At 39.8% G+C, this 25,724-nt stretch overlaps 6 protein-coding genes across 6 annotated transcripts; all 6 read right to left on the bottom strand.

Annotated features, from left to right (window-relative positions):
• Positions 1-1,384: 1,384 nt before the first annotated feature.
• Positions 1,385-2,317, bottom strand: LOC146649218 (uncharacterized). Its single transcript, XM_085387482.1, has one exon. It carries the CDS (start codon positions 2,315-2,317, stop codon positions 1,385-1,387), a length of 933 nt encoding a protein of 310 aa, XP_085243608.1.
• Positions 2,318-6,747: 4,430 nt separating this feature from the next.
• Positions 6,748-7,680, bottom strand: LOC146649217 (uncharacterized). The gene has a single exon (XM_085387483.1). It carries the CDS (start codon positions 7,678-7,680, stop codon positions 6,748-6,750), a length of 933 nt encoding a protein of 310 aa, XP_085243609.1.
• Positions 7,681-9,955: 2,275 nt separating this feature from the next.
• LOC146649216 (uncharacterized) lies at positions 9,956-10,888 on the bottom strand. The gene has a single exon (XM_085387484.1). It carries the CDS (start codon positions 10,886-10,888, stop codon positions 9,956-9,958), a length of 933 nt encoding a protein of 310 aa, XP_085243610.1.
• A 4,407-nt stretch (positions 10,889-15,295) lies between these two features.
• Positions 15,296-16,228, bottom strand: LOC146649215 (uncharacterized). The gene has a single exon (XM_085387503.1). It carries the CDS (start codon positions 16,226-16,228, stop codon positions 15,296-15,298), a length of 933 nt encoding a protein of 310 aa, XP_085243629.1.
• A 4,408-nt stretch (positions 16,229-20,636) lies between these two features.
• On the bottom strand, positions 20,637-21,569 carry LOC146649214 (uncharacterized). Its single transcript, XM_085387504.1, has one exon. It carries the CDS (start codon positions 21,567-21,569, stop codon positions 20,637-20,639), a length of 933 nt encoding a protein of 310 aa, XP_085243630.1.
• A 2,253-nt stretch (positions 21,570-23,822) lies between these two features.
• Positions 23,823-24,755, bottom strand: LOC146649213 (uncharacterized). Its single transcript, XM_085387505.1, has one exon. The coding sequence runs from the start codon at positions 24,753-24,755 to the stop codon at positions 23,823-23,825; it is 933 nt and encodes a 310-aa protein (XP_085243631.1).
• Between the last annotated feature and the right edge of the window lie 969 nt (positions 24,756-25,724).

Raw genomic sequence — 25,724 nt, 5'->3', positions numbered from 1 at the left:
CAAAAAATGATAGGGCAACATAGCATTTAGTTGTTTACGAAGGCGGGCAGGTGTATACATATAGTTTGAGTCTGACGGCTCTTTGTTTGCTTCTCATCTGTAAACTCTGCATACTCTCTCATGTGATTCAGTTTGTTTTGAAAAGTCTCAACAGGATCTTGAGCTTTATTGTGAAAGGTTTACGTGGAAAACAAACAAGCGTACAGCGGAACCACGCGATGGTTTTACCGTCATTGTTGCTAACGAAAACACGTAAAAACAGGCACTTGCCCGCCCATAGTGTGGTTATATTAAATATAAGAGAAAGAGAGAACTTTAAGAAATTAATATAGCCACTAAGGTGACCGTCAAAACGATGAAAAATACTGCTGTAAACAGTTTATTTTACGACATCATGAAACAAACGATAGCGTAATAGGAAACGATAGACATTTTTATATCGTCATTTGATATATATCGTTATATCGAACAGCCCTAACATACACTCTTATATTTTTACATATATTTATTCTTATAATTCTCAGATTTACCCATTCGTATATTTTGCTCGTTCTTATGTTATTGTATTTTGCACACCTCTGTTGCACACACATAAGAATTTCGCTCACATGTGCTGTACCAGTGTACCTGCACATGTTATGTGATACGGGAAATCTCCAATTTTTTTTAATTTTGTTTTTTTTGAGATTAAATAATATACCATTGTAAAGACGACACAAGAGTTCCAGAGGCTCTTCTGGGAGCCAGAGTCGACCAGAAAAGGTTTCCCCGAGCTTGAGTCCTCTATGAAGAGCAGCCTTTCCTTATCGGCAGCGGTCACAGCCGCTACAGAGCGCTGGCAGGCTTGTTTCCCTGGGCCTTAAAACTGCAAAGGCGGCACGGTGCTGTCACGCTGATGGTAAAAACACAGGCCTTTACCACAGTGCCGCTGTGCCACTTTATTTTTTAACAAAACTCTACGCTTTATGTATAAAGAACTGCCTATTCTACTACTTATTGAAGAAAAGAATCCACAAAAGATTAGTTTTACTTTCTTTTATTTGTTCCAGATAAATTATAAATTATTTTTTAAAAAGCAATGAAATGCATCAGATGTCTCCCATGCTTTCTTTTCTGCTGTAATTTTTTTTTTGAACATAAATTGGTCTATTGAAAATAAAATGTAGTAAGAAACACTACATTTTTTCAATAGGCCAATTTATGTTTAAGAAAACCCCAACAATCAAATGATCCCATCTGAGCAAGCACTGGGCGACGGTGGGAAGGAAAAACTCCTTTGTCTTAAAAAGAAGAAACCTTCGACAGAACCAGGCTCAGATGGTGCGGCTTCTGTCATGACCGGTTGGGGGTTAGGTAGTTAAAAAACTACTCTAACGGTACAGCACTACAGCTTTTTGGTGGAAATGGGTGGAAGGATGGGTGTTACACCTCGTTTCATTGGAGGTCTTACAGGTGGTCGGGGTGTAGATTCAGCTTTTTTACAAATAGGTGGCAGAGGGACAGGACTAGGTTGTGGAATTATAACTGATTGGGTGGGAATAGGTTGCTTTCCACTTCTGGATATAGGTGGAACACACATCCTACGAAAAGGTGGTAGGTTGTCGGTCGAGAAAGTTTCCTTTTTCGTTGGTTGTGTGACTTGAGGAGCGGGTGTCAACTTTGTGTTTTTCGGTCTAATGGGTGGCAGTGGAGTCCGCTGTAACTGTTGTTCGTCAGATGCATCTTCCCTGCCTACGTAAATGTATTTATGTTCCTCAAAAAGGGCAATGTCTTTTTCAACTTGACTCATTGCCTCTTCGAGAAACATTTTGTAATTGTATTTTTTGTGCTGTGAAGGGGAGATAGTAAAAGGGAGGGATTGATATTCAAAGTTTAGCTCATTAAACCTCCTCTTTAGGCCCTGGAGAATGTTTTGTTTCTCCTGTTCGGGCAGTGGTTTAACTGTTTCCTGTTGTTTTGTTAACCAGGCATCATTGTCCTGCTTAGCCTTTTCTTTCTCTGCCTTTCTTCTACGCAGGTAGCCTGGAACGATTCCGTAATCGTTTTTCTGTAAATAAAAGGGGACAAGTCCAGATTTCTCAAGGAGCTGCTTGTCCCCTTTGCGTGTATCCACACAAGCAGGTTGAGCCATGACTTTCTTCATGCCTGTGTGTTCTGGTTTTTTCCTGAATGTGTGTTCAGGTTTTTCGCCTTCTGGCCTCTGTGGGCACATTTCGCGATGAGATGGGGCCTTAACTGTTCTTGGCACCATGGTCCTGTGTTCATTTTTATATTTATTTTCTAATACAATTGCTTCCCTGTATTTAGAAATATACATTTTAGGTTTGGGTGGAGGAAGAGTACTCTACTTTGGGAGAAGGTTATAAGCGCTTTCATCTGAAAACACAATTCAATCGCTAGCTTAAAATCACCTGCAAGGGAATTCTACAACTGTGTGTCGAGGCACCCCTATTTATAGATTTTTATGGCCTGGCATGTGACATCATGGTGGCCTGGCATGTGACATCATGGTGGCCTGGCATGTGACATCATGGTAGCCTGTCTTTGTTCTGTCATTTAAGCCCCACCCCCCTGGTTACTGTTGCTATTGTAACTATTATATTATGAATGCTGGTAGCTAGCATTCCACACACACACATACACTTTTTGCCAAGGTTCCAGCTGCAGTCACCAAGACATGTAAATGTATTTAGTAACCCTCTGGGGTTTATTGTATTTTGCACACCTCTGTTGCACACACATAAGAAATTCACTCACATGTGTTGTACCAGTGTACCTGCACATGTTATGTGATACGGGAAATCTCCAATTTTTTTAATTTTTTAATTTTTTTTGAGATTAAATAATATACCATTGTAAAGACGACACAAGAGTTCCAGAGGCTCTTCTGGGAGCCAGAGTCGACCAGAAAAGGTTTCCCCGAGCTTGAGTCCTCTATGAAGAGCAGCCTTTCCTTATCGGCAGCGGTCACAGCCGCTACAGAGCGCTGGCAGGCTTGTTTCCCTGGGCCTTAAAACTGCAAAGGCGGCACGGTGCTGTCACGCTGATGGTAAAAACACAGGCCTTTACCACAGTGCCGCTGTGCCACTTTATTTTTTAACAAAACTCTACGCTTTATGTATAAAGAACTGCCTATTCTACTACTTATTGAAGAAAAGAATCCACAAAAGATTAGTTTTACTTTCTTTTATTTGTTCCAGATTAATTCTAAATTATTTTTTAAAAAGCAATGAAATGCATCAGATGTCTCCCATGCTTTCTTTTCTGCTGTAATTTTTTTTTTCCTTGAACATAAATTGGTCTATTGAAAATAAAATGTAGTAAGAAACACTACATTTTTTCAATAGGCCAATTTATGTTTAAGAAAACCCCAACAATCAAATGATCCCGTCTGAGCAAGCACTGGGCGACGGTGGGAAGGAAAAACTCCTTTTTCTTAAAAAGAAGAAACCTTCGACAGAACCAGGCTCAGATGGTGCGGCTTCTGTCAAGACCGGTTGGGGGTAAGGTAGTTAAAAAACTACTCTAACGGTACAGCACTACAGCTTTTTGGTGGAAATGGGTGGAAGGATGGGTGTTACACCTCGTTTCATTGGAGGTCTTACAGGTGGTCGGGGTGTAGATTCAGCTTTTTTACAAATAGGTGGCAGAGGGACAGGACTAGGTCGTGGAATTATACCTAGTTGGGTGGGAATAGGTTGCTTTCCACTTCTGGATATAGGTGGAACACACATCCTACGAAAAGGTGGTAGGTTGTCGGTCGAGAAAGTTTCCTTTTTCGTTGGTTGTGTGACTTGAGGAGCGGGTGTCAACTTTGTGTTTTTCGGTCTAATGGGTGGCAGTGGAGTCCGCTGTAACTGTTGTTCGTCAGATGCATCTTCCCTGCCTACGTAAATGTATTTATGTTCCTCAAAAAGGGCAATGTCTTTTTCAACTTGACTCATTGCCTCTTCGAGAAACATTTTGTAATTGTATTTTTTGTGCTGTGAAGGGGAGATAGTAAAAGGGAGGGATTGATATTCAAAGTTTAGCTCATTAAACCTCCTCTTTAGGCCCTGGAGAATGTTTTGTTTCTCCTGTTCGGCCAGTGGTTTAACTGTTTCCTGTTGTTTTGTTAACCAGGCATCATTGTCCTGCTTAGCCTTTTCTTTCTCTGCCTTTCTTCTACGCAGGTAGCCTGGAACGATTCCGTAATCGTTTTTCTGTAAATAAAAGGGGACAAGTCCAGATTTCTCAAGGAGCTGCTTGTCCCCTTTGCGTGTATCCACACAAGCAGGTTGAGCCATGACTTTCTTCATGCCTGTGTGTTCTGGTTTTTTCCTGAATGTGTGTTCAGGTTTTTCGCCTTCTGGCCTCTGTGGGCACATTTCGCGATGAGATGGGGCCTTAACTGTTCTTGGCACCATGGTCCTGTGTTCATTTTTATATTTATTTTCTAATACAATTGCTTCCCTGTATTTAGAAATATACATTTTAGGTTTGGGTGGAGGAAGAGTACTCTACTTTGGGAGAAGGTTATAAGCGCTTTCATCTGAAAACACAATTCAATCGCTAGCTTAAAATCACCTGCAAGGGAATTCTACAACTGTGTGTCGAGGCACCCCTATTTATAGATTTTTATGGCCTGGCATGTGACATCATGGTGGCCTGGCATGTGACATCATGGTGGCCTGGCATGTGACATCATGGTGGCCTGGCATGTGACATCATGGTAGCCTGTCTTTGTTCTGTCATTTAAGCCCCACCCCCCTGGTTACTGTTGCTATTGTAACTATTATATTATGAATGCTGGTAGCTAGCATTCCACACACACACATACACTTTTTGCCAAGGTTCCAGCTGCAGTCACCAAGACATGTAAATGTATTTAGTAACCCTCTGGGGTCCAGAGTATAATTGGCCGTTTTTGACTACTTTTGATTTTACCTCTATATTTCACCTTTAAAAAAATCTTCTTCTTTTTTTTTTTTTTTGGCACAACCTCAAATATCTGAAATTTGAGTTAATTTTTCATTTATACTATATTTGCACAATAGATCTAAATTCAGACAAAAAAAATTCAAAATCCGAGTAGAAAATACTTGTCATTTTTACTGTAAAAGCCACAAACATGTTTAAGGAATTGTTTTCATAACTTGAAATGCGAATAGAAGTTGTACATTTGTAAAAATTATGCACAAGTTTTGCAAACAACTTTATGTTCAGTATAATATATGCAGGTTTTCTTCCTGAATACTATCGTTGTTTATATTTACTGCGGGAAGAAACGGTTTTTATAAGGAAAAACACTAGAAAGCACTCAGTCCCCCTCCCAACTCCCCCAGCCTTTCCTATTGGTGAAAAAATATACCATGTGGACCAATCAAAAAATGATAGGGCAACATAGCATTTAGTTGTTTACGAAGGCGGGCAGGTGTATACATATAGTTTGAGTCTGACGGCTCTTTGTTTGCTTCTCATCTGTAAACTCTGCATACTCTCTCATGTGATTCAGTTTGTTTTGAAAAGTCTCAACAGGATCTTGAGCTTTATTGTGAAAGGTTTACGTGGAAAACAAACAAGCGTACAGCGGAACCACGCGATGGTTTTACCGTCATTGTTGCTAACGAAAACACGTAAAAACAGGCACTTGCCCGCCCATAGTGTGGTTATATTAAATATAAGAGAAAGAGAGAACTTTAAGAAATTAATATAGCCACTAAGGTGACCGTCAAAACGATGAAAAATACTGCTGTAAACAGTTTATTTTACGACATCATGAAACAAACGATAGCGTAATAGGAAACGATAGACATTTTTATATCGTCATTTGATATATATCGTTATATCGAACAGCCCTAACATACACTCTTATATTTTTACATATATTTATTCTTATAATTCTCAGATTTACCCATTCGTATATTTTGCTCGTTCTTATGTTATTGTATTTTGCACACCTCTGTTGCACACACATAAGAATTTCGCTCACATGTGCTGTACCAGTGTACCTGCACATGTTATGTGATACGGGAAATCTCCAATTTTTTTTAATTTTGTTTTTTTTGAGATTAAATAATATACCATTGTAAAGACGACACAAGAGTTCCAGAGGCTCTTCTGGGAGCCAGAGTCGACCAGAAAAGGTTTCCCCGAGCTTGAGTCCTCTATGAAGAGCAGCCTTTCCTTATCGGCAGCGGTCACAGCCGCTACAGAGCGCTGGCAGGCTTGTTTCCCTGGGCCTTAAAACTGCAAAGGCGGCACGGTGCTGTCACGCTGATGGTAAAAACACAGGCCTTTACCACAGTGCCGCTGTGCCACTTTATTTTTTAACAAAACTCTACGCTTTATGTATAAAGAACTGCCTATTCTACTACTTATTGAAGAAAAGAATCCACAAAAGATTAGTTTTACTTTCTTTTATTTGTTCCAGATAAATTATAAATTATTTTTTAAAAAGCAATGAAATGCATCAGATGTCTCCCATGCTTTCTTTTCTGCTGTAATTTTTTTTTTGAACATAAATTGGTCTATTGAAAATAAAATGTAGTAAGAAACACTACATTTTTTCAATAGGCCAATTTATGTTTAAGAAAACCCCAACAATCAAATGATCCCATCTGAGCAAGCACTGGGCGACGGTGGGAAGGAAAAACTCCTTTGTCTTAAAAAGAAGAAACCTTCGACAGAACCAGGCTCAGATGGTGCGGCTTCTGTCAAGACCGGTTGGGGGTTAGGTAGTTAAAAAACTACTCTAACGGTACAGCACTACAGCTTTTTGGTGGAAATGGGTGGAAGGATGGGTGTTACACCTCGTTTCATTGGAGGTCTTACAGGTGGTCGGGGTGTAGATTCAGCTTTTTTACAAATAGGTGGCAGAGGGACAGGACTAGGTTGTGGAATTATAACTGATTGGGTGGGAATAGGTTGCTTTCCACTTCTGGATATAGGTGGAACACACATCCTACGAAAAGGTGGTAGGTTGTCGGTCGAGAAAGTTTCCTTTTTCGTTGGTTGTGTGACTTGAGGAGCGGGTGTCAACTTTGTGTTTTTCGGTCTAATGGGTGGCAGTGGAGTCCGCTGTAACTGTTGTTCGTCAGATGCATCTTCCCTGCCTACGTAAATGTATTTATGTTCCTCAAAAAGGGCAATGTCTTTTTCAACTTGACTCATTGCCTCTTCAAGAAACATTTTGTAATTGTATTTTTTGTGCTGTGAAGGGGAGATAGTAAAAGGGAGGGATTGATATTCAAAGTTTAGCTCATTAAACCTCCTCTTTAGGCCCTGGAGAATGTTTTGTTTCTCCTGTTCGGGCAGTGGTTTAACTGTTTCCTGTTGTTTTGTTAACCAGGCATCATTGTCCTGCTTAGCCTTTTCTTTCTCTGCCTTTCTTCTACGCAGGTAGCCTGGAACGATTCCGTAATCGTTTTTCTGTAAATAAAAGGGGACAAGTCCAGATTTCTCAAGGAGCTGCTTGTCCCCTTTGCGTGTATCCACACAAGCAGGTTGAGCCATGACTTTCTTCATGCCTGTGTGTTCTGGTTTTTTCCTGAATGTGTGTTCAGGTTTTTCGCCTTCTGGCCTCTGTGGGCACATTTCGCGATGAGATGGGGCCTTAACTGTTCTTGGCACCATGGTCCTGTGTTCATTTTTATATTTATTTTCTAATACAATTGCTTCCCTGTATTTAGAAATATACATTTTAGGTTTGGGTGGAGGAAGAGTACTCTACTTTGGGAGAAGGTTATAAGCGCTTTCATCTGAAAACACAATTCAATCGCTAGCTTAAAATCACCTGCAAGGGAATTCTACAACTGTGTGTCGAGGCACCCCTATTTATAGATTTTTATGGCCTGGCATGTGACATCATGGTGGCCTGGCATGTGACATCATGGTGGCCTGGCATGTGACATCATGGTGGCCTGGCATGTGACATCATGGTAGCCTGTCTTTGTTCTGTCATTTAAGCCCCACCCCCCTGGTTACTGTTGCTATTGTAACTATTATATTATGAATGCTGGTAGCTAGCATTCCACACACACACATACACTTTTTGCCAAGGTTCCAGCTGCAGTCACCAAGACATGTAAATGTATTTAGTAACCCTCTGGGGTCCAGAGTATAATTGGCCGTTTTTGACTACTTTTGATTTTACCTCTATATTTCACCTTTAAAAAAATCTTCTTCTTTTTTTTTTTTTTTGGCACAACCTCAAATATCTGAAATTTGAGTTAATTTTTCATTTATACTATATTTGCACAATAGATCTAAATTCAGACAAAAAAAATTCAAAATCCGAGTAGAAAATACTTGTCATTTTTACTGTAAAAGCCACAAACATGTTTAAGGAATTGTTTTCATAACTTGAAATGCGAATAGAAGTTGTACATTTGTAAAAATTATGCACAAGTTTTGCAAACAACTTTATGTTCAGTATAATATATGCAGGTTTTCTTCCTGAATACTATCGTTGTTTATATTTACTGCGGGAAGAAACGGTTTTTATAAGGAAAAACACTAGAAAGCACTCAGTCCCCCTCCCAACTCCCCCAGCCTTTCCTATTGGTGAAAAAATATACCATGTGGACCAATCAAAAAATGATAGGGCAACATAGCATTTAGTTGTTTACGAAGGCGGGCAGGTGTATACATATAGTTTGAGTCTGACGGCTCTTTGTTTGCTTCTCATCTGTAAACTCTGCATACTCTCTCATGTGATTCAGTTTGTTTTGAAAAGTCTCAACAGGATCTTGAGCTTTATTGTGAAAGGTTTACGTGGAAAACAAACAAGCGTACAGCGGAACCACGCGATGGTTTTACCGTCATTGTTGCTAACGAAAACACGTAAAAACAGGCACTTGCCCGCCCATAGTGTGGTTATATTAAATATAAGAGAAAGAGAGAACTTTAAGAAATTAATATAGCCACTAAGGTGACCGTCAAAACGATGAAAAATACTGCTGTAAACAGTTTATTTTACGACATCATGAAACAAACGATAGCGTAATAGGAAACGATAGACATTTTTATATCGTCATTTGATATATATCGTTATATCGAACAGCCCTAACATACACTCTTATATTTTTACATATATTTATTCTTATAATTCTCAGATTTACCCATTCGTATATTTTGCTCGTTCTTATGTTATTGTATTTTGCACACCTCTGTTGCACACACATAAGAATTTCGCTCACATGTGCTGTACCAGTGTACCTGCACATGTTATGTGATACGGGAAATCTCCAATTTTTTTTAATTTTGTTTTTTTTGAGATTAAATAATATACCATTGTAAAGACGACACAAGAGTTCCAGAGGCTCTTCTGGGAGCCAGAGTCGACCAGAAAAGGTTTCCCCGAGCTTGAGTCCTCTATGAAGAGCAGCCTTTCCTTATCGGCAGCGGTCACAGCCGCTACAGAGCGCTGGCAGGCTTGTTTCCCTGGGCCTTAAAACTGCAAAGGCGGCACGGTGCTGTCACGCTGATGGTAAAAACACAGGCCTTTACCACAGTGCCGCTGTGCCACTTTATTTTTTAACAAAACTCTACGCTTTATGTATAAAGAACTGCCTATTCTACTACTTATTGAAGAAAAGAATCCACAAAAGATTAGTTTTACTTTCTTTTATTTGTTCCAGATAAATTATAAATTATTTTTTAAAAAGCAATGAAATGCATCAGATGTCTCCCATGCTTTCTTTTCTGCTGTAATTTTTTTTTTGAACATAAATTGGTCTATTGAAAATAAAATGTAGTAAGAAACACTACATTTTTTCAATAGGCCAATTTATGTTTAAGAAAACCCCAACAATCAAATGATCCCATCTGAGCAAGCACTGGGCGACGGTGGGAAGGAAAAACTCCTTTGTCTTAAAAAGAAGAAACCTTCGACAGAACCAGGCTCAGATGGTGCGGCTTCTGTCAAGACCGGTTGGGGGTTAGGTAGTTAAAAAACTACTCTAACGGTACAGCACTACAGCTTTTTGGTGGAAATGGGTGGAAGGATGGGTGTTACACCTCGTTTCATTGGAGGTCTTACAGGTGGTCGGGGTGTAGATTCAGCTTTTTTACAAATAGGTGGCAGAGGGACAGGACTAGGTTGTGGAATTATAACTGATTGGGTGGGAATAGGTTGCTTTCCACTTCTGGATATAGGTGGAACACACATCCTACGAAAAGGTGGTAGGTTGTCGGTCGAGAAAGTTTCCTTTTTCGTTGGTTGTGTGACTTGAGGAGCGGGTGTCAACTTTGTGTTTTTCGGTCTAATGGGTGGCAGTGGAGTCCGCTGTAACTGTTGTTCGTCAGATGCATCTTCCCTGCCTACGTAAATGTATTTATGTTCCTCAAAAAGGGCAATGTCTTTTTCAACTTGACTCATTGCCTCTTCAAGAAACATTTTGTAATTGTATTTTTTGTGCTGTGAAGGGGAGATAGTAAAAGGGAGGGATTGATATTCAAAGTTTAGCTCATTAAACCTCCTCTTTAGGCCCTGGAGAATGTTTTGTTTCTCCTGTTCGGGCAGTGGTTTAACTGTTTCCTGTTGTTTTGTTAACCAGGCATCATTGTCCTGCTTAGCCTTTTCTTTCTCTGCCTTTCTTCTACGCAGGTAGCCTGGAACGATTCCGTAATCGTTTTTCTGTAAATAAAAGGGGACAAGTCCAGATTTCTCAAGGAGCTGCTTGTCCCCTTTGCGTGTATCCACACAAGCAGGTTGAGCCATGACTTTCTTCATGCCTGTGTGTTCTGGTTTTTTCCTGAATGTGTGTTCAGGTTTTTCGCCTTCTGGCCTCTGTGGGCACATTTCGCGATGAGATGGGGCCTTAACTGTTCTTGGCACCATGGTCCTGTGTTCATTTTTATATTTATTTTCTAATACAATTGCTTCCCTGTATTTAGAAATATACATTTTAGGTTTGGGTGGAGGAAGAGTACTCTACTTTGGGAGAAGGTTATAAGCGCTTTCATCTGAAAACACAATTCAATCGCTAGCTTAAAATCACCTGCAAGGGAATTCTACAACTGTGTGTCGAGGCACCCCTATTTATAGATTTTTATGGCCTGGCATGTGACATCATGGTGGCCTGGCATGTGACATCATGGTGGCCTGGCATGTGACATCATGGTAGCCTGTCTTTGTTCTGTCATTTAAGCCCCACCCCCCTGGTTACTGTTGCTATTGTAACTATTATATTATGAATGCTGGTAGCTAGCATTCCACACACACACATACACTTTTTGCCAAGGTTCCAGCTGCAGTCACCAAGACATGTAAATGTATTTAGTAACCCTCTGGGGTTTATTGTATTTTGCACACCTCTGTTGCACACACATAAGAAATTCACTCACATGTGCTGTACCAGTGTACCTGCACATGTTATGTGATACGGGAAATCTCCAATTTTTTTAATTTTTTAATTTTTTTTGAGATTAAATAATATACCATTGTAAAGACGACACAAGAGTTCCAGAGGCTCTTCTGGGAGCCAGAGTCGACCAGAAAACATTTCCCCGAGCTTGAGTCCTCTATGAAGAGCAGCCTTTCCTTATCGGCAGCGGTCACAGCCGCTACAGAGCGCTGGCAGGCTTGTTTCCCTGGGCCTTAAAACTGCAAAGGCGGCACGGTGCTGTCACGCTGATGGTAAAAACACAGGCCTTTACCACAGTGCCGCTGTGCCACTTTATTTTTTAACAAAACTCTACGCTTTATGTATAAAGAACTGCCTATTCTACTACTTATTGAAGAAAAGAATCCACAAAAGATTAGTTTTACTTTCTTTTATTTGTTCCAGATTAATTCTAAATTATTTTTTAAAAAGCAATGAAATGCATCAGATGTCTCCCATGCTTTCTTTTCTGCTGTAATTTTTTTTTTCCTTGAACATAAATTGGTCTATTGAAAATAAAATGTAGTAAGAAACACTACATTTTTTCAATAGGCCAATTTATGTTTAAGAAAACCCCAACAATCAAATGATCCCATCTGAGCAAGCACTGGGCGACAGTGGGAAGGAAAAACTCCTTTTTCTTAAAAAGAAGAAACCTTCGACAGAACCAGGCTCAGATGGTGCGGCTTCTGTCAAGACCGGTTGGGGGTAAGGTAGTTAAAAAACTACTCTAACGGTACAGCACTACAGCTTTTTGGTGGAAATGGGTGGAAGGATGGGTGTTACACCTCGTTTCATTGGAGGTCTTACAGGTGGTCGGGGTGTAGATTCAGCTTTTTTACAAATAGGTGGCAGAGGGACAGGACTAGGTCGTGGAATTATACCTAGTTGGGTGGGAATAGGTTGCTTTCCACTTCTGGATATAGGTGGAACACACATCCTACGAAAAGGTGGTAGGTTGTCGGTCGAGAAAGTTTCCTTTTTCGTTGGTTGTGTGACTTGAGGAGCGGGTGTCAACTTTGTGTTTTTCGGTCTAATGGGTGGCAGTGGAGTCCGCTGTAACTGTTGTTCGTCAGATGCATCTTCCCTGCCTACGTAAATGTATTTATGTTCCTCAAAAAGGGCAATGTCTTTTTCAACTTGACTCATTGCCTCTTCGAGAAACATTTTGTAATTGTATTTTTTGTGCTGTGAAGGGGAGATAGTAAAAGGGAGGGATTGATATTCAAAGTTTAGCTCATTAAACCTCCTCTTTAGGCCCTGGAGAATGTTTTGTTTCTCCTGTTCGGCCAGTGGTTTAACTGTTTCCTGTTGTTTTGTTAACCAGGCATCATTGTCCTGCTTAGCCTTTTCTTTCTCTGCCTTTCTTCTACGCAGGTAGCCTGGAACGATTCCGTAATCGTTTTTCTGTAAATAAAGGGGGACAAGTCCAGATTTCTCAAGGAGCTGCTTGTCCCCTTTGCGTGTATCCACACAAGCAGGTTGAGCCATGACTTTCTTCATGCCTGTGTGTTCTGGTTTTTTCCTGAATGTGTGTTCAGGTTTTTCGCCTTCTGGCCTCTGTGGGCACATTTCGCGATGAGATGGGGCCTTAACTGTTCTTGGCACCATGGTCCTGTGTTCATTTTTATATTTATTTTCTAATACAATTGCTTCCCTGTATTTAGAAATATACATTTTAGGTTTGGGTGGAGGAAGAGTACTCTCCTTTGGGAGAAGGTTATAAGCGCTTTTATCTGACAACCTAATTCAATCGCTAGATTAAAATCACCTGCAAGGGAATTCTACAACTGTGTGTCGAGGCACCCCTATTTATAGATTTTTATGGCCTGGCATGTGACATCATGGTGGCCTGGCATGTGACATCATGGTGGCCTGGCATGTGACATCATGGTAGCCTGTCTTTGTTCTGTCATTTAAGCCCCACCCCCCTGGTTACTGTTGCTATTGTAACTATTATATTATGAATGCTGGTAGCTAGCATTCCACACACACACATACACTTTTTGCCAAGGTTCCAGCTGCAGTCACCAAGACATGTAAATGTATTTAGTAACCCTCTGGGGTCCAGAGTATAATTGGCCGTTTTTGACTACTTTTGATTTTACCTCTATATTTCACCTTTAAAAAAATCTTCTTCTTTTTTTTTTTTTTGGCACAACCTCAAATATCTGAAATTTGAGTTAATTTTTCATTTATACTATATTTGCACAATAGATCTAAATTCAGACAAAAAAAAATTCAAAATCCGAGTAGAAAATACTTGTCATTTTTACTGTAAAAGCCACAAACATGTTTAAGGAATTGTTTTCATAACTTGAAATGCGAATAGAAGTTGTACATTTGTAAAAATTATGCACAAGTTTTGCAAACAACTTTATGTTCAGTATAATATATGCAGGTTTTCTTCCTGAATACTATCGTTGTTTATATTTACTGCGGGAAGAAACGGTTTTTATAAGGAAAAACACTAGAAAGCACTCAGTCCCCCTCCCAACTCCCCCAGCCTTTCCTATTGGTGAAAAAATATACCATGTGGACCAATCAAAAAATGATAGGGCAACATAGCATTTAGTTGTTTACGAAGGCGGGCAGGTGTATACATATAGTTTGAGTCTGACGGCTCTTTGTTTGCTTCTCATCTGTAAACTCTGCATACTCTCTCATGTGATTCAGTTTGTTTTGAAAAGTCTCAACAGGATCTTGAGCTTTATTGTGAAAGGTTTACGTGGAAAACAAACAAGCGTACAGCGGAACCACGCGATGGTTTTACCGTCATTGTTGCTAACGAAAACACGTAAAAACAGGCACTTGCCCGCCCATAGTGTGGTTATATTAAATATAAGAGAAAGAGAGAACTTTAAGAAATTAATATAGCCACTAAGGTGACCGTCAAAACGATGAAAAATACTGCTGTAAACAGTTTATTTTACGACATCATGAAACAAACGATAGCGTAATAGGAAACGATAGACATTTTTATATCGTCATTTGATATATATCGTTATATCGAACAGCCCTAACATACACTCTTATATTTTTACATATATTTATTCTTATAATTCTCAGATTTACCCATTCGTATATTTTGCTCGTTCTTATGTTATTGTATTTTGCACACCTCTGTTGCACACACATAAGAATTTCGCTCACATGTGCTGTACCAGTGTACCTGCACATGTTATGTGATACGGGAAATCTCCAATTTTTTTTAATTTTGTTTTTTTTGAGATTAAATAATATACCATTGTAAAGACGACACAAGAGTTCCAGAGGCTCTTCTGGGAGCCAGAGTCGACCAGAAAAGGTTTCCCCGAGCTTGAGTCCTCTATGAAGAGCAGCCTTTCCTTATCGGCAGCGGTCACAGCCGCTACAGAGCGCTGGCAGGCTTGTTTCCCTGGGCCTTAAAACTGCAAAGGCGGCACGGTGCTGTCACGCTGATGGTAAAAACACAGGCCTTTACCACAGTGCCGCTGTGCCACTTTATTTTTTAACAAAACTCTACGCTTTATGTATAAAGAACTGCCTATTCTACTACTTATTGAAGAAAAGAATCCACAAAAGATTAGTTTTACTTTCTTTTATTTGTTCCAGATAAATTATAAATTATTTTTTAAAAAGCAATGAAATGCATCAGATGTCTCCCATGCTTTCTTTTCTGCTGTAATTTTTTTTTTGAACATAAATTGGTCTATTGAAAATAAAATGTAGTAAGAAACACTACATTTTTTCAATAGGCCAATTTATGTTTAAGAAAACCCCAACAATCAAATGATCCCATCTGAGCAAGCACTGGGCGACGGTGGGAAGGAAAAACTCCTTTGTCTTAAAAAGAAGAAACCTTCGACAGAACCAGGCTCAGATGGTGCGGCTTCTGTCAAGACCGGTTGGGGGTTAGGTAGTTAAAAAACTACTCTAACGGTACAGCACTACAGCTTTTTGGTGGAAATGGGTGGAAGGATGGGTGTTACACCTCGTTTCATTGGAGGTCTTACAGGTGGTCGGGGTGTAGATTCAGCTTTTTTACAAATAGGTGGCAGAGGGACAGGACTAGGTTGTGGAATTATAACTGATTGGGTGGGAATAGGTTGCTTTCCACTTCTGGATATAGGTGGAACACACATCCTACGAAAAGGTGGTAGGTTGTCGGTCGAGAAAGTTTCCTTTTTCGTTGGTTGTGTGACTTGAGGAGCGGGTGTCAACTTTGTGTTTTTCGGTCTAATGGGTGGCAGTGGAGTCCGCTGTAACTGTTGTTCGTCAGATGCATCTTCCCTGCCTACGTAAATGTATTTATGTTCCTCAAAAAGGGCAATGTCTTTTTCAACTTGACTCATTGCCTCTTCAAGAAACATTTTGTAATTGTATTTTTTGTGCTGTGAAGGGGAGATAGTAAAAGGGAGGGATTGATATTCAAAGTTTAGCTCATTAAACCTCCTCTTTAGGCCCTGGAGAATGTTTTGTTTCTCCTGTTCGGCCAGTGGTTTAACTGTTTCCTGTTGTTTTGTTAACCAGGCATCATTGTCCTGCTTAGCCTTTTCTTTCTCTGCCTTTCTTCTACGCAGGTAGCCTGGAACGATTCCGTAATCGTTTTTCTGTAAATAAAAGGGGACAAGTCCAGATTTCTCAAGGAGCTGCTTGTCCCCTTTGCGTGTATCCACACAAGCAGGTTGAGCCATGACTTTCTTCATGCCTGTGTGTTCTGGTTTTTTCCTGAATGTGTGTTCAGGTTTTTCGCCTTCTGGCCTCTGTGGGCACATTTCGCGATGAGATGGGGCCTTAACTGTTCTTGGCACCATGGTCCTGTGTTCATTTTTATATTTATTTTCTAATACAATTGCTTCCCTGTATTTAGAAATATACATTTTAGGTTTGGGTGGAGGAAGAGTACTCTACTTTGGGAGAAGGTTATAAGCGCTTTCATCTGAAAACACAATTCAATCGCTAGCTTAAAATCACCTGCAAGGGAATTCTACAACTGTGTGTCGAGGCACCCCTATTTATAGATTTTTATGGCCTGGCATGTGACATCATGGTGGCCTGGCATGTGACATCATGGTGGCCTGGCATGTGACATCATGGTAGCCTGTCTTTGTTCTGTCATTTAAGCCCCACCCCCCTGGTTACTGTTGCTATTGTAACTATTATATTATGAATGCTGGTAGCTAGCATTCCACACACACACATACACTTTTTGCCAAGGTTCCAGCTGCAGTCACCAAGACATGTAAATGTATTTAGTAACCCTCTGGGGTTTATTGTATTTTGCACACCTCTGTTGCACACACATAAGAAATTCACTCACATGTGCTGTACCAGTGTACCTGCACATGTTATGTGATACGGGAAATCTCCAATTTTTTTAATTTTTTAATTTTTTTTGAGATTAAATAATATACCATTGTAAAGACGACACAAGAGTTCCAGAGGCTCTTCTGGGAGCCAGAGTCGACCAGAAAACATTTCCCCGAGCTTGAGTCCTCTATGAAGAGCAGCCTTTCCTTATCGGCAGCGGTCACAGCCGCTACAGAGCGCTGGCAGGCTTGTTTCCCTGGGCCTTAAAACTGCAAAGGCGGCACGGTGCTGTCACGCTGATGGTAAAAACACAGGCCTTTACCACAGTGCCGCTGTGCCACTTTATTTTTTAACAAAACTCTACGCTTTATGTATAAAGAACTGCCTATTCTACTACTTATTGAAGAAAAGAATCCACAAAAGATTAGTTTTACTTTCTTTTATTTGTTCCAGATTAATTCTAAATTATTTTTTAAAAAGCAATGAAATGCATCAGATGTCTCCCATGCTTTCTTTTCTGCTGTAATTTTTTTTTTCCTTGAACATAAATTGGTCTATTGAAAATAAAATGTAGTAAGAAACACTACATTTTTTCAATAGGCCAATTTATGTTTAAGAAAACCCCAACAATCAAATGATCCCATCTGAGCAAGCACTGGGCGACAGTGGGAAGGAAAAACTCCTTTTTCTTAAAAAGAAGAAACCTTCGACAGAACCAGGCTCAGATGGTGCGGCTTCTGTCAAGACCGGTTGGGGGTAAGGTAGTTAAAAAACTACTCTAACGGTACAGCACTACAGCTTTTTGGTGGAAATGGGTGGAAGGATGGGTGTTACACCTCGTTTCATTGGAGGTCTTACAGGTGGTCGGGGTGTAGATTCAGCTTTTTTACAAATAGGTGGCAGAGGGACAGGACTAGGTCGTGGAATTATACCTAGTTGGGTGGGAATAGGTTGCTTTCCACTTCTGGATATAGGTGGAACACACATCCTACGAAAAGGTGGTAGGTTGTCGGTCGAGAAAGTTTCCTTTTTCGTTGGTTGTGTGACTTGAGGAGCGGGTGTCAACTTTGTGTTTTTCGGTCTAATGGGTGGCAGTGGAGTCCGCTGTAACTGTTGTTCGTCAGATGCATCTTCCCTGCCTACGTAAATGTATTTATGTTCCTCAAAAAGGGCAATGTCTTTTTCAACTTGACTCATTGCCTCTTCGAGAAACATTTTGTAATTGTATTTTTTGTGCTGTGAAGGGGAGATAGTAAAAGGGAGGGATTGATATTCAAAGTTTAGCTCATTAAACCTCCTCTTTAGGCCCTGGAGAATGTTTTGTTTCTCCTGTTCGGCCAGTGGTTTAACTGTTTCCTGTTGTTTTGTTAACCAGGCATCATTGTCCTGCTTAGCCTTTTCTTTCTCTGCCTTTCTTCTACGCAGGTAGCCTGGAACGATTCCGTAATCGTTTTTCTGTAAATAAAAGGGGACAAGTCCAGATTTCTCAAGGAGCTGCTTGTCCCCTTTGCGTGTATCCACACAAGCAGGTTGAGCCATGACTTTCTTCATGCCTGTGTGTTCTGGTTTTTTCCTGAATGTGTGTTCAGGTTTTTCGCCTTCTGGCCTCTGTGGGCACATTTCGCGATGAGATGGGGCCTTAACTGTTCTTGGCACCATGGTCCTGTGTTCATTTTTATATTTATTTTCTAATACAATTGCTTCCCTGTATTTAGAAATATACATTTTAGGTTTGGGTGGAGGAAGAGTACTCTCCTTTGGGAGAAGGTTATAAGCGCTTTTATCTGACAACCTAATTCAATCGCTAGATTAAAATCACCTGCAAGGGAATTCTACAACTGTGTGTCGAGGCACCCCTATTTATAGATTTTTATGGCCTGGCATGTGACATCATGGTGGCCTGGCATGTGACATCATGGTGGCCTGGCATGTGACATCATGGTAGCCTGTCTTTGTTCTGTCATTTAAGCCCCACCCCCCTGGTTACTGTTGCTATTGTAACTATTATATTATGAATGCTGGTAGCTAGCATTCCACACACACACATACACTTTTTGCCAAGGTTCCAGCTGCAGTCACCAAGACATGTAAATGTATTTAGTAACCCTCTGGGGTCCAGAGTATAATTGGCCGTTTTTGACTACTTTTGATTTTACCTCTATATTTCACCTTTAAAAAAATCTTCTTCTTTTTTTTTTTTTTGGCACAACCTCAAATATCTGAAATTTGAGTTAATTTTTCATTTATACTATATTTGCACAATAGATCTAAATTCAGACAAAAAAAAATTCAAAATCCGAGTAGAAAATACTTGTCATTTTTACTGTAAAAGCCACAAACATGTTTAAGGAATTGTTTTCATAACTTGAAATGCGAATAGAAGTTGTACATTTGTAAAAATTATGCACAAGTTTTGCAAACAACTTTATGTTCAGTATAATATATGCAGGTTTTCTTCCTGAATACTATCGTTGTTTATATTTACTGCGGGAAGAAACGGTTTTTATAAGGAAAAACACTAGAAAGCACTCAGTCCCCCTCCCAACTCCCCCAGCCTTTCCTATTGGTGAAAAAATATACCATGTGGACCAATCAAAAAATGATAGGGCAACATAGCATTTAGTTGTTTACGAAGGCGGGCAGGTGTATACATATAGTTTGAGTCTGACGGCTCTTTGTTTGCTTCTCATCTGTAAACTCTGCATACTCTCTCATGTGATTCAGTTTGTTTTGAAAAGTCTCAACAGGATCTTGAGCTTTATTGTGAAAGGTTTACGTGGAAAACAAACAAGCGTACAGCGGAACCACGCGATGGTTTTACCGTCATTGTTGCTAACGAAAACACGTAAAAACAGGCACTTGCCCGCCCATAGTGTGGTTATATTAAATATAAGAGAAAGAGAGAACTTTAAGAAATTAATATAGCCACTAAGGTGACCGTCAAAACGATGAAAAATACTGCTGTAAACAGTTTATTTTACGACATCATGAAACAAACGATAGCGTAATAGGAAACAATAGACATTTTTATATCGTCATTTGATATATATCGTTATATCGAACAGCCCTAACATACACTCTTATATTTGTACATATATTTATTCTTATAATTCTCAGATTTACCCATTCGTATATTTTGCTCGTTCTTATGTTATTGTATTTTGCACACCTCTGTTGCACACACATAAGAATTTCGCTCACATGTGCTGTACCAGTGTACCTGCACATGTTATGTGATACGGGAAATCTCCAATTTTTTTTAATTTTGTTTTTTTTTGAGATTAAATAATATACCATTGTAAAGACGACACAAGAGTTCCAGAGGCTCTTCTGGGAGCCAGAGTCGACCAGAAAAGGTTTCCCCGAGCTTGAGTCCTCTATGAAGAGCAGCCTTTCCTTATCGGCAGCGGTCACAGCCGCTACAGAGCGCTGGCAGGCTTGTTTCCCTGGGCCTTAAAACTGCAAAGGCGGCACGGTGCTGTCACGCTGATGGTAAAAACACAGGCCTTTACCACAGTGCCGCTGTGCCACTTTATTTTTTAACAAAACTCTACGCTTTATGTATAAAGAACTGCCTATTCTACTACTTATTGAAGAAAAGAATCCACAAAAGATTAGTTTTACTTTCTTTTATTTGTTCCAGATAAATTATAAATTATTTTTTAAAAAGCAATGAAATGCATCAGATGTCTCCCATGCTTTCTTTTCTGCTGTAATTTTTTTTTTTAACATAAATTGGTCTATTGAAAATAAAATGTAGTAAGAAACACTACATTTTTTCAATAGGCCAATTTATGTTTAAGAAAACCCCAACAATCAAATGATCCCATCTGAGCAAGCACTGGGCGACGGTGGGAAGGAAAAACTCCTTTGTCTTAAAAAGAAGAAACCTTCGACAGAACCAGGCTCAGATGGTGCGGCTTCTGTCAAGACCGGTTGGGGGTTAGGTAGTTAAAAAACTACTCTAACGGTACAGCACTACAGCTTTTTGGTGGAAATGGGTGGAAGGATGGGTGTTACACCTCGTTTCATTGGAGGTCTTACAGGTGGTCGGGGTGTAGATTCAGCTTTTTTACAAATAGGTGGCAGAGGGACAGGACTAGGTTGTGGAATTATAACTGATTGGGTGGGAATAGGTTGCTTTCCACTTCTGGATATAGGTGGAACACACATCCTACGAAAAGGTGGTAGGTTGTCGGTCGAGAAAGTTTCCTTTTTCGTTGGTTGTGTGACTTGAGGAGCGGGTGTCAACTTTGTGTTTTTCGGTCTAATGGGTGGCAGTGGAGTCCGCTGTAACTGTTGTTCGTCAGATGCATCTTCCCTGCCTACGTAAATGTATTTATGTTCCTCAAAAAGGGCAATGTCTTTTTCAACTTGACTCATTGCCTCTTCGAGAAACATTTTGTAATTGTATTTTTTGTGCTGTGAAGGGGAGATAGTAAAAGGGAGGGATTGATATTCAAAGTTTAGCTCATTAAACCTCCTCTTTAGGCCCTGGAGAATGTTTTGTTTCTCCTGTTCGGCCAGTGGTTTAACTGTTTCCTGTTGTTTTGTTAACCAGGCATCATTGTCCTGCTTAGCCTTTTCTTTCTCTGCCTTTCTTCTACGCAGGTAGCCTGGAACGATTCCGTAATCGTTTTTCTGTAAATAAAAGGGGACAAGTCCAGATTTCTCAAGGAGCTGCTTGTCCCCTTTGCGTGTATCCACACAAGCAGGTTGAGCCATGACTTTCTTCATGCCTGTGTGTTCTGGTTTTTTCCTGAATGTGTGTTCAGGTTTTTCGCCTTCTGGCCTCTGTGGGCACATTTCGCGATGAGATGGGGCCTTAACTGTTCTTGGCACCATGGTCCTGTGTTCATTTTTATATTTATTTTCTAATACAATTGCTTCCCTGTATTTAGAAATATACATTTTAGGTTTGGGTGGAGGAAGAGTACTCTCCTTTGGGAGAAGGTTATAAGCGCTTTTATCTGACAACCTAATTCAATCGCTAGATTAAAATCACCTGCAAGGGAATTCTACAACTGTGTGTCGAGGCACCCCTATTTATAGATTTTTATGGCCTGGCATGTGACATCATGGTGGCCTGGCATGTGACATCATGGTGGCCTGGCATGTGACATCATGGTAGCCTGTCTTTGTTCTGTCATTTAAGCCCCACCCCCCTGGTTACTGTTGCTATTGTAACTATTATATTATGAATGCTGGTAGCTAGCATTCCACACACACACATACACTTTTTGCCAAGGTTCCAGCTGCAGTCACCAAGACATGTAAATGTATTTAGTAACCCTCTGGGGTCCAGAGTATAATTGGCCGTTTTTGACTACTTTTGATTTTACCTCTATATTTCACCTTTAAAAAAATCTTCTTCTTTTTTTTTTTTTTGGCACAACCTCAAATATCTGAAATTTGAGTTAATTTTTCATTTATACTATATTTGCACAATAGATCTAAATTCAGACAAAAAAAAATTCAAAATCCGAGTAGAAAATACTTGTCATTTTTACTGTAAAAGCCACAAACATGTTTAAGGAATTGTTTTCATAACTTGAAATGCGAATAGAAGTTGTACATTTGTAAAAATTATGCACAAGTTTTGCAAACAACTTTATGTTCAGTATAATATATGCAGGTTTTCTTCCTGAATACTATCGTTGTTTATATTTACTGCGGGAAGAAACGGTTTTTATAAGGAAAAACACTAGAAAGCACTCAGTCCCCCTCCCAACTCCCCCAGCCTTTCCTATTGGTGAAAAAATATACCATGTGGACCAATCAAAAAATGATAGGGCAACATAGCATTTAGTTGTTTACGAAGGCGGGCAGGTGTATACATATAGTTTGAGTCTGACGGCTCTTTGTTTGCTTCTCATCTGTAAACTCTGCATACTCTCTCATGTGATTCAGTTTGTTTTGAAAAGTCTCAACAGGATCTTGAGCTTTATTGTGAAAGGTTTACGTGGAAAACAAACAAGCGTACAGCGGAACCACGCGATGGTTTTACCGTCATTGTTGCTAACGAAAACACGTAAAAACAGGCACTTGCCCGCCCATAGTGTGGTTATATTAAATATAAGAGAAAGAGAGAACTTTAAGAAATTAATATAGCCACTAAGGTGACCGTCAAAACGATGAAAAATACTGCTGTAAACAGTTTATTTTACGACATCATGAAACAAACGATAGCGTAATAGGAAACAATAGACATTTTTATATCGTCATTTGATATATATCGTTATATCGAACAGCCCTAACATACACTCTTATATTTGTACATATATTTATTCTTATAATTCTCAGATTTACCCATTCGTATATTTTGCTCGTTCTTATGTTATTGTATTTTGCACACCTCTGTTGCACACACATAAGAATTTCGCTCACATGTGCTGTACCAGTGTACCTGCACATGTTATGTGATACGGGAAATCTCCAATTTTTTTTAATTTTGTTTTTTTTTGAGATTAAATAATATACCATTGTAAAGACGACACAAGAGTTCCAGAGGCTCTTCTGGGAGCCAGAGTCGACCAGAAAAGGTTTCCCCGAGCTTGAGTCCTCTATGAAGAGCAGCCTTTCCTTATCGGCAGCGGTCACAGCCGCTACAGAGCGCTGGCAGGCTTGTTTCCCTGGGCCTTAAAACTGCAAAGGCGGCACGGTGCTGTCACGCTGATGGTAAAAACACAGGCCTTTACCACAGTGCCGCTGTGCCACTTTATTTTTTAACAAAACTCTACGCTTTATGTATAAAGAACTGCCTATTCTACTACTTATTGAAGAAAAGAATCCACAAAAGATTAGTTTTACTTTCTTTTATTTGTTCCAGATAAATTATAAATTATTTTTTAAAAAGCAATGAAATGCATCAGATGTCTCCCATGCTTTCTTTTCTGCTGTAATTTTTTTTTTTAACATAAATTGGTCTATTGAAAATAAAATGTAGTAAGAAACACTACATTTTTTCAATAGGCCAATTTATGTTTAAGAAAACCCCAACAATCAAATGATCCCATCTGAGCAAGCACTGGGCGACGGTGGGAAGGAAAAACTCCTTTGTCTTAAAAAGAAGAAACCTTCGACAGAACCAGGCTCAGATGGTGCGGCTTCTGTCAAGACCGGTTGGGGGTTAGGTAGTTAAAAAACTACTCTAACGGTACAGCACTACAGCTTTTTGGTGGAAATGGGTGGAAGGATGGGTGTTACACCTCGTTTCATTGGAGGTCTTACAGGTGGTCGGGGTGTAGATTCAGCTTTTTTACAAATAGGTGGCAGAGGGACAGGACTAGGTTGTGGAATTATAACTGATTGGGTGGGAATAGGTTGCTTTCCACTTCTGGATATAGGTGGAACACACATCCTACGAAAAGGTGGTAGGTTGTCGGTCGAGAAAGTTTCCTTTTTCGTTGGTTGTGTGACTTGAGGAGCGGGTGTCAACTTTGTGTTTTTCGGTCTAATGGGTGGCAGTGGAGTCCGCTGTAACTGTTGTTCGTCAGATGCATCTTCCCTGCCTACGTAAATGTATTTATGTTCCTCAAAAAGGGCAATGTCTTTTTCAACTTGACTCATTGCCTCTTCAAGAAACATTTTGTAATTGTATTTTTTGTGCTGTGAAGGGGAGATAGTAAAAGGGAGGGATTGATATTCAAAGTTTAGCTCATTAAACCTCCTCTTTAGGCCCTGGAGAATGTTTTGTTTCTCCTGTTCGGCCAGTGGTTTAACTGTTTCCTGTTGTTTTGTTAACCAGGCATCATTGTCCTGCTTAGCCTTTTCTTTCTCTGCCTTTCTTCTACGCAGGTAGCCTGGAACGATTCCGTAATCGTTTTTCTGTAAATAAAAGGGGACAAGTCCAGATTTCTCAAGGAGCTGCTTGTCCCCTTTGCGTGTATCCACACAAGCAGGTTGAGCCATGACTTTCTTCATGCCTGTGTGTTCTGGTTTTTTCCTGAATGTGTGTTCAGGTTTTTCGCCTTCTGGCCTCTGTGGGCACATTTCGCGATGAGATGGGGCCTTAACTGTTCTTGGCACCATGGTCCTGTGTTCATTTTTATATTTATTTTCTAATACAATTGCTTCCCTGTATTTAGAAATATACATTTTAGGTTTGGGTGGAGGAAGAGTACTCTCCTTTGGGAGAAGGTTATAAGCGCTTTTATCTGAAAACACAATTCAATCGCTAGCTTAAAATCACCTGCAAGGGAATTCTACAACTGTGTGTCGAGGCACCCCTATTTATAGATTTTTATGGCCTGGCATGTGACATCATGGTGGCCTGGCATGTGACATCATGGTGGCCTGGCATGTGACATCATGGTAGCCTGTCTTTGTTCTGTCATTTAAGCCCCACCCCCCTGGTTACTGTTGCTATTGTAACTATTATATTATGAATGCTGGTAGCTAGCATTCCACACACACACATACACTTTTTGCCAAGGTTCCAGCTGCAGTCACCAAGACATGTAAATGTATTTAGTAACCCTCTGGGGTCCAGAGTATAATTGGCCGTTTTTGACTACTTTTGATTTTACCTCTATATTTCACCTTTAAAAAAATCTTCTTCTTTTTTTTTTTTTTGGCACAACCTCAAATATCTGAAATTTGAGTTAATTTTTCATTTATACTATATTTGCACAATAGATCTAAATTCAGACAAAAAAAAATTCAAAATCCGAGTAGAAAATACTTGTCATTTTTACTGTAAAAGCCACAAACATGTTTAAGGAATTGTTTTCATAACTTGAAATGCGAATAGAAGTTGTACATTTGTAAAAATTATGCACAAGTTTTGCAAACAACTTTATGTTCAGTATAATATATGCAGGTTTTCTTCCTGAATACTATCGTTGTTTATATTTACTGCGGGAAGAAACGGTTTTTATAAGGAAAAACACTAGAAAGCACTCAGTCCCCCTCCCAACTCCCCCAGCCTTTCCTATTGGTGAAAAAATATACCATGTGGACCAATCAAAAAATGATAGGGCAACATAGCATTTAGTTGTTTACGAAGGCGGGCAGGTGTATACATATAGTTTGAGTCTGACGGCTCTTTGTTTGCTTCTCATCTGT

This window comes from Rhamphochromis longiceps, linkage group LG17 (assembly GCF_057381845.1).
Source record: "Rhamphochromis longiceps isolate RC_006_pf linkage group LG17, R_longiceps_female_GT1.1, whole genome shotgun sequence".
Taxonomy (NCBI): domain Eukaryota; kingdom Metazoa; phylum Chordata; class Actinopteri; order Cichliformes; family Cichlidae; genus Rhamphochromis; species Rhamphochromis longiceps.
Note: the sequence above shows the minus strand (reverse complement) of the source record. Positions and strands in the feature narration are given on the sequence as shown.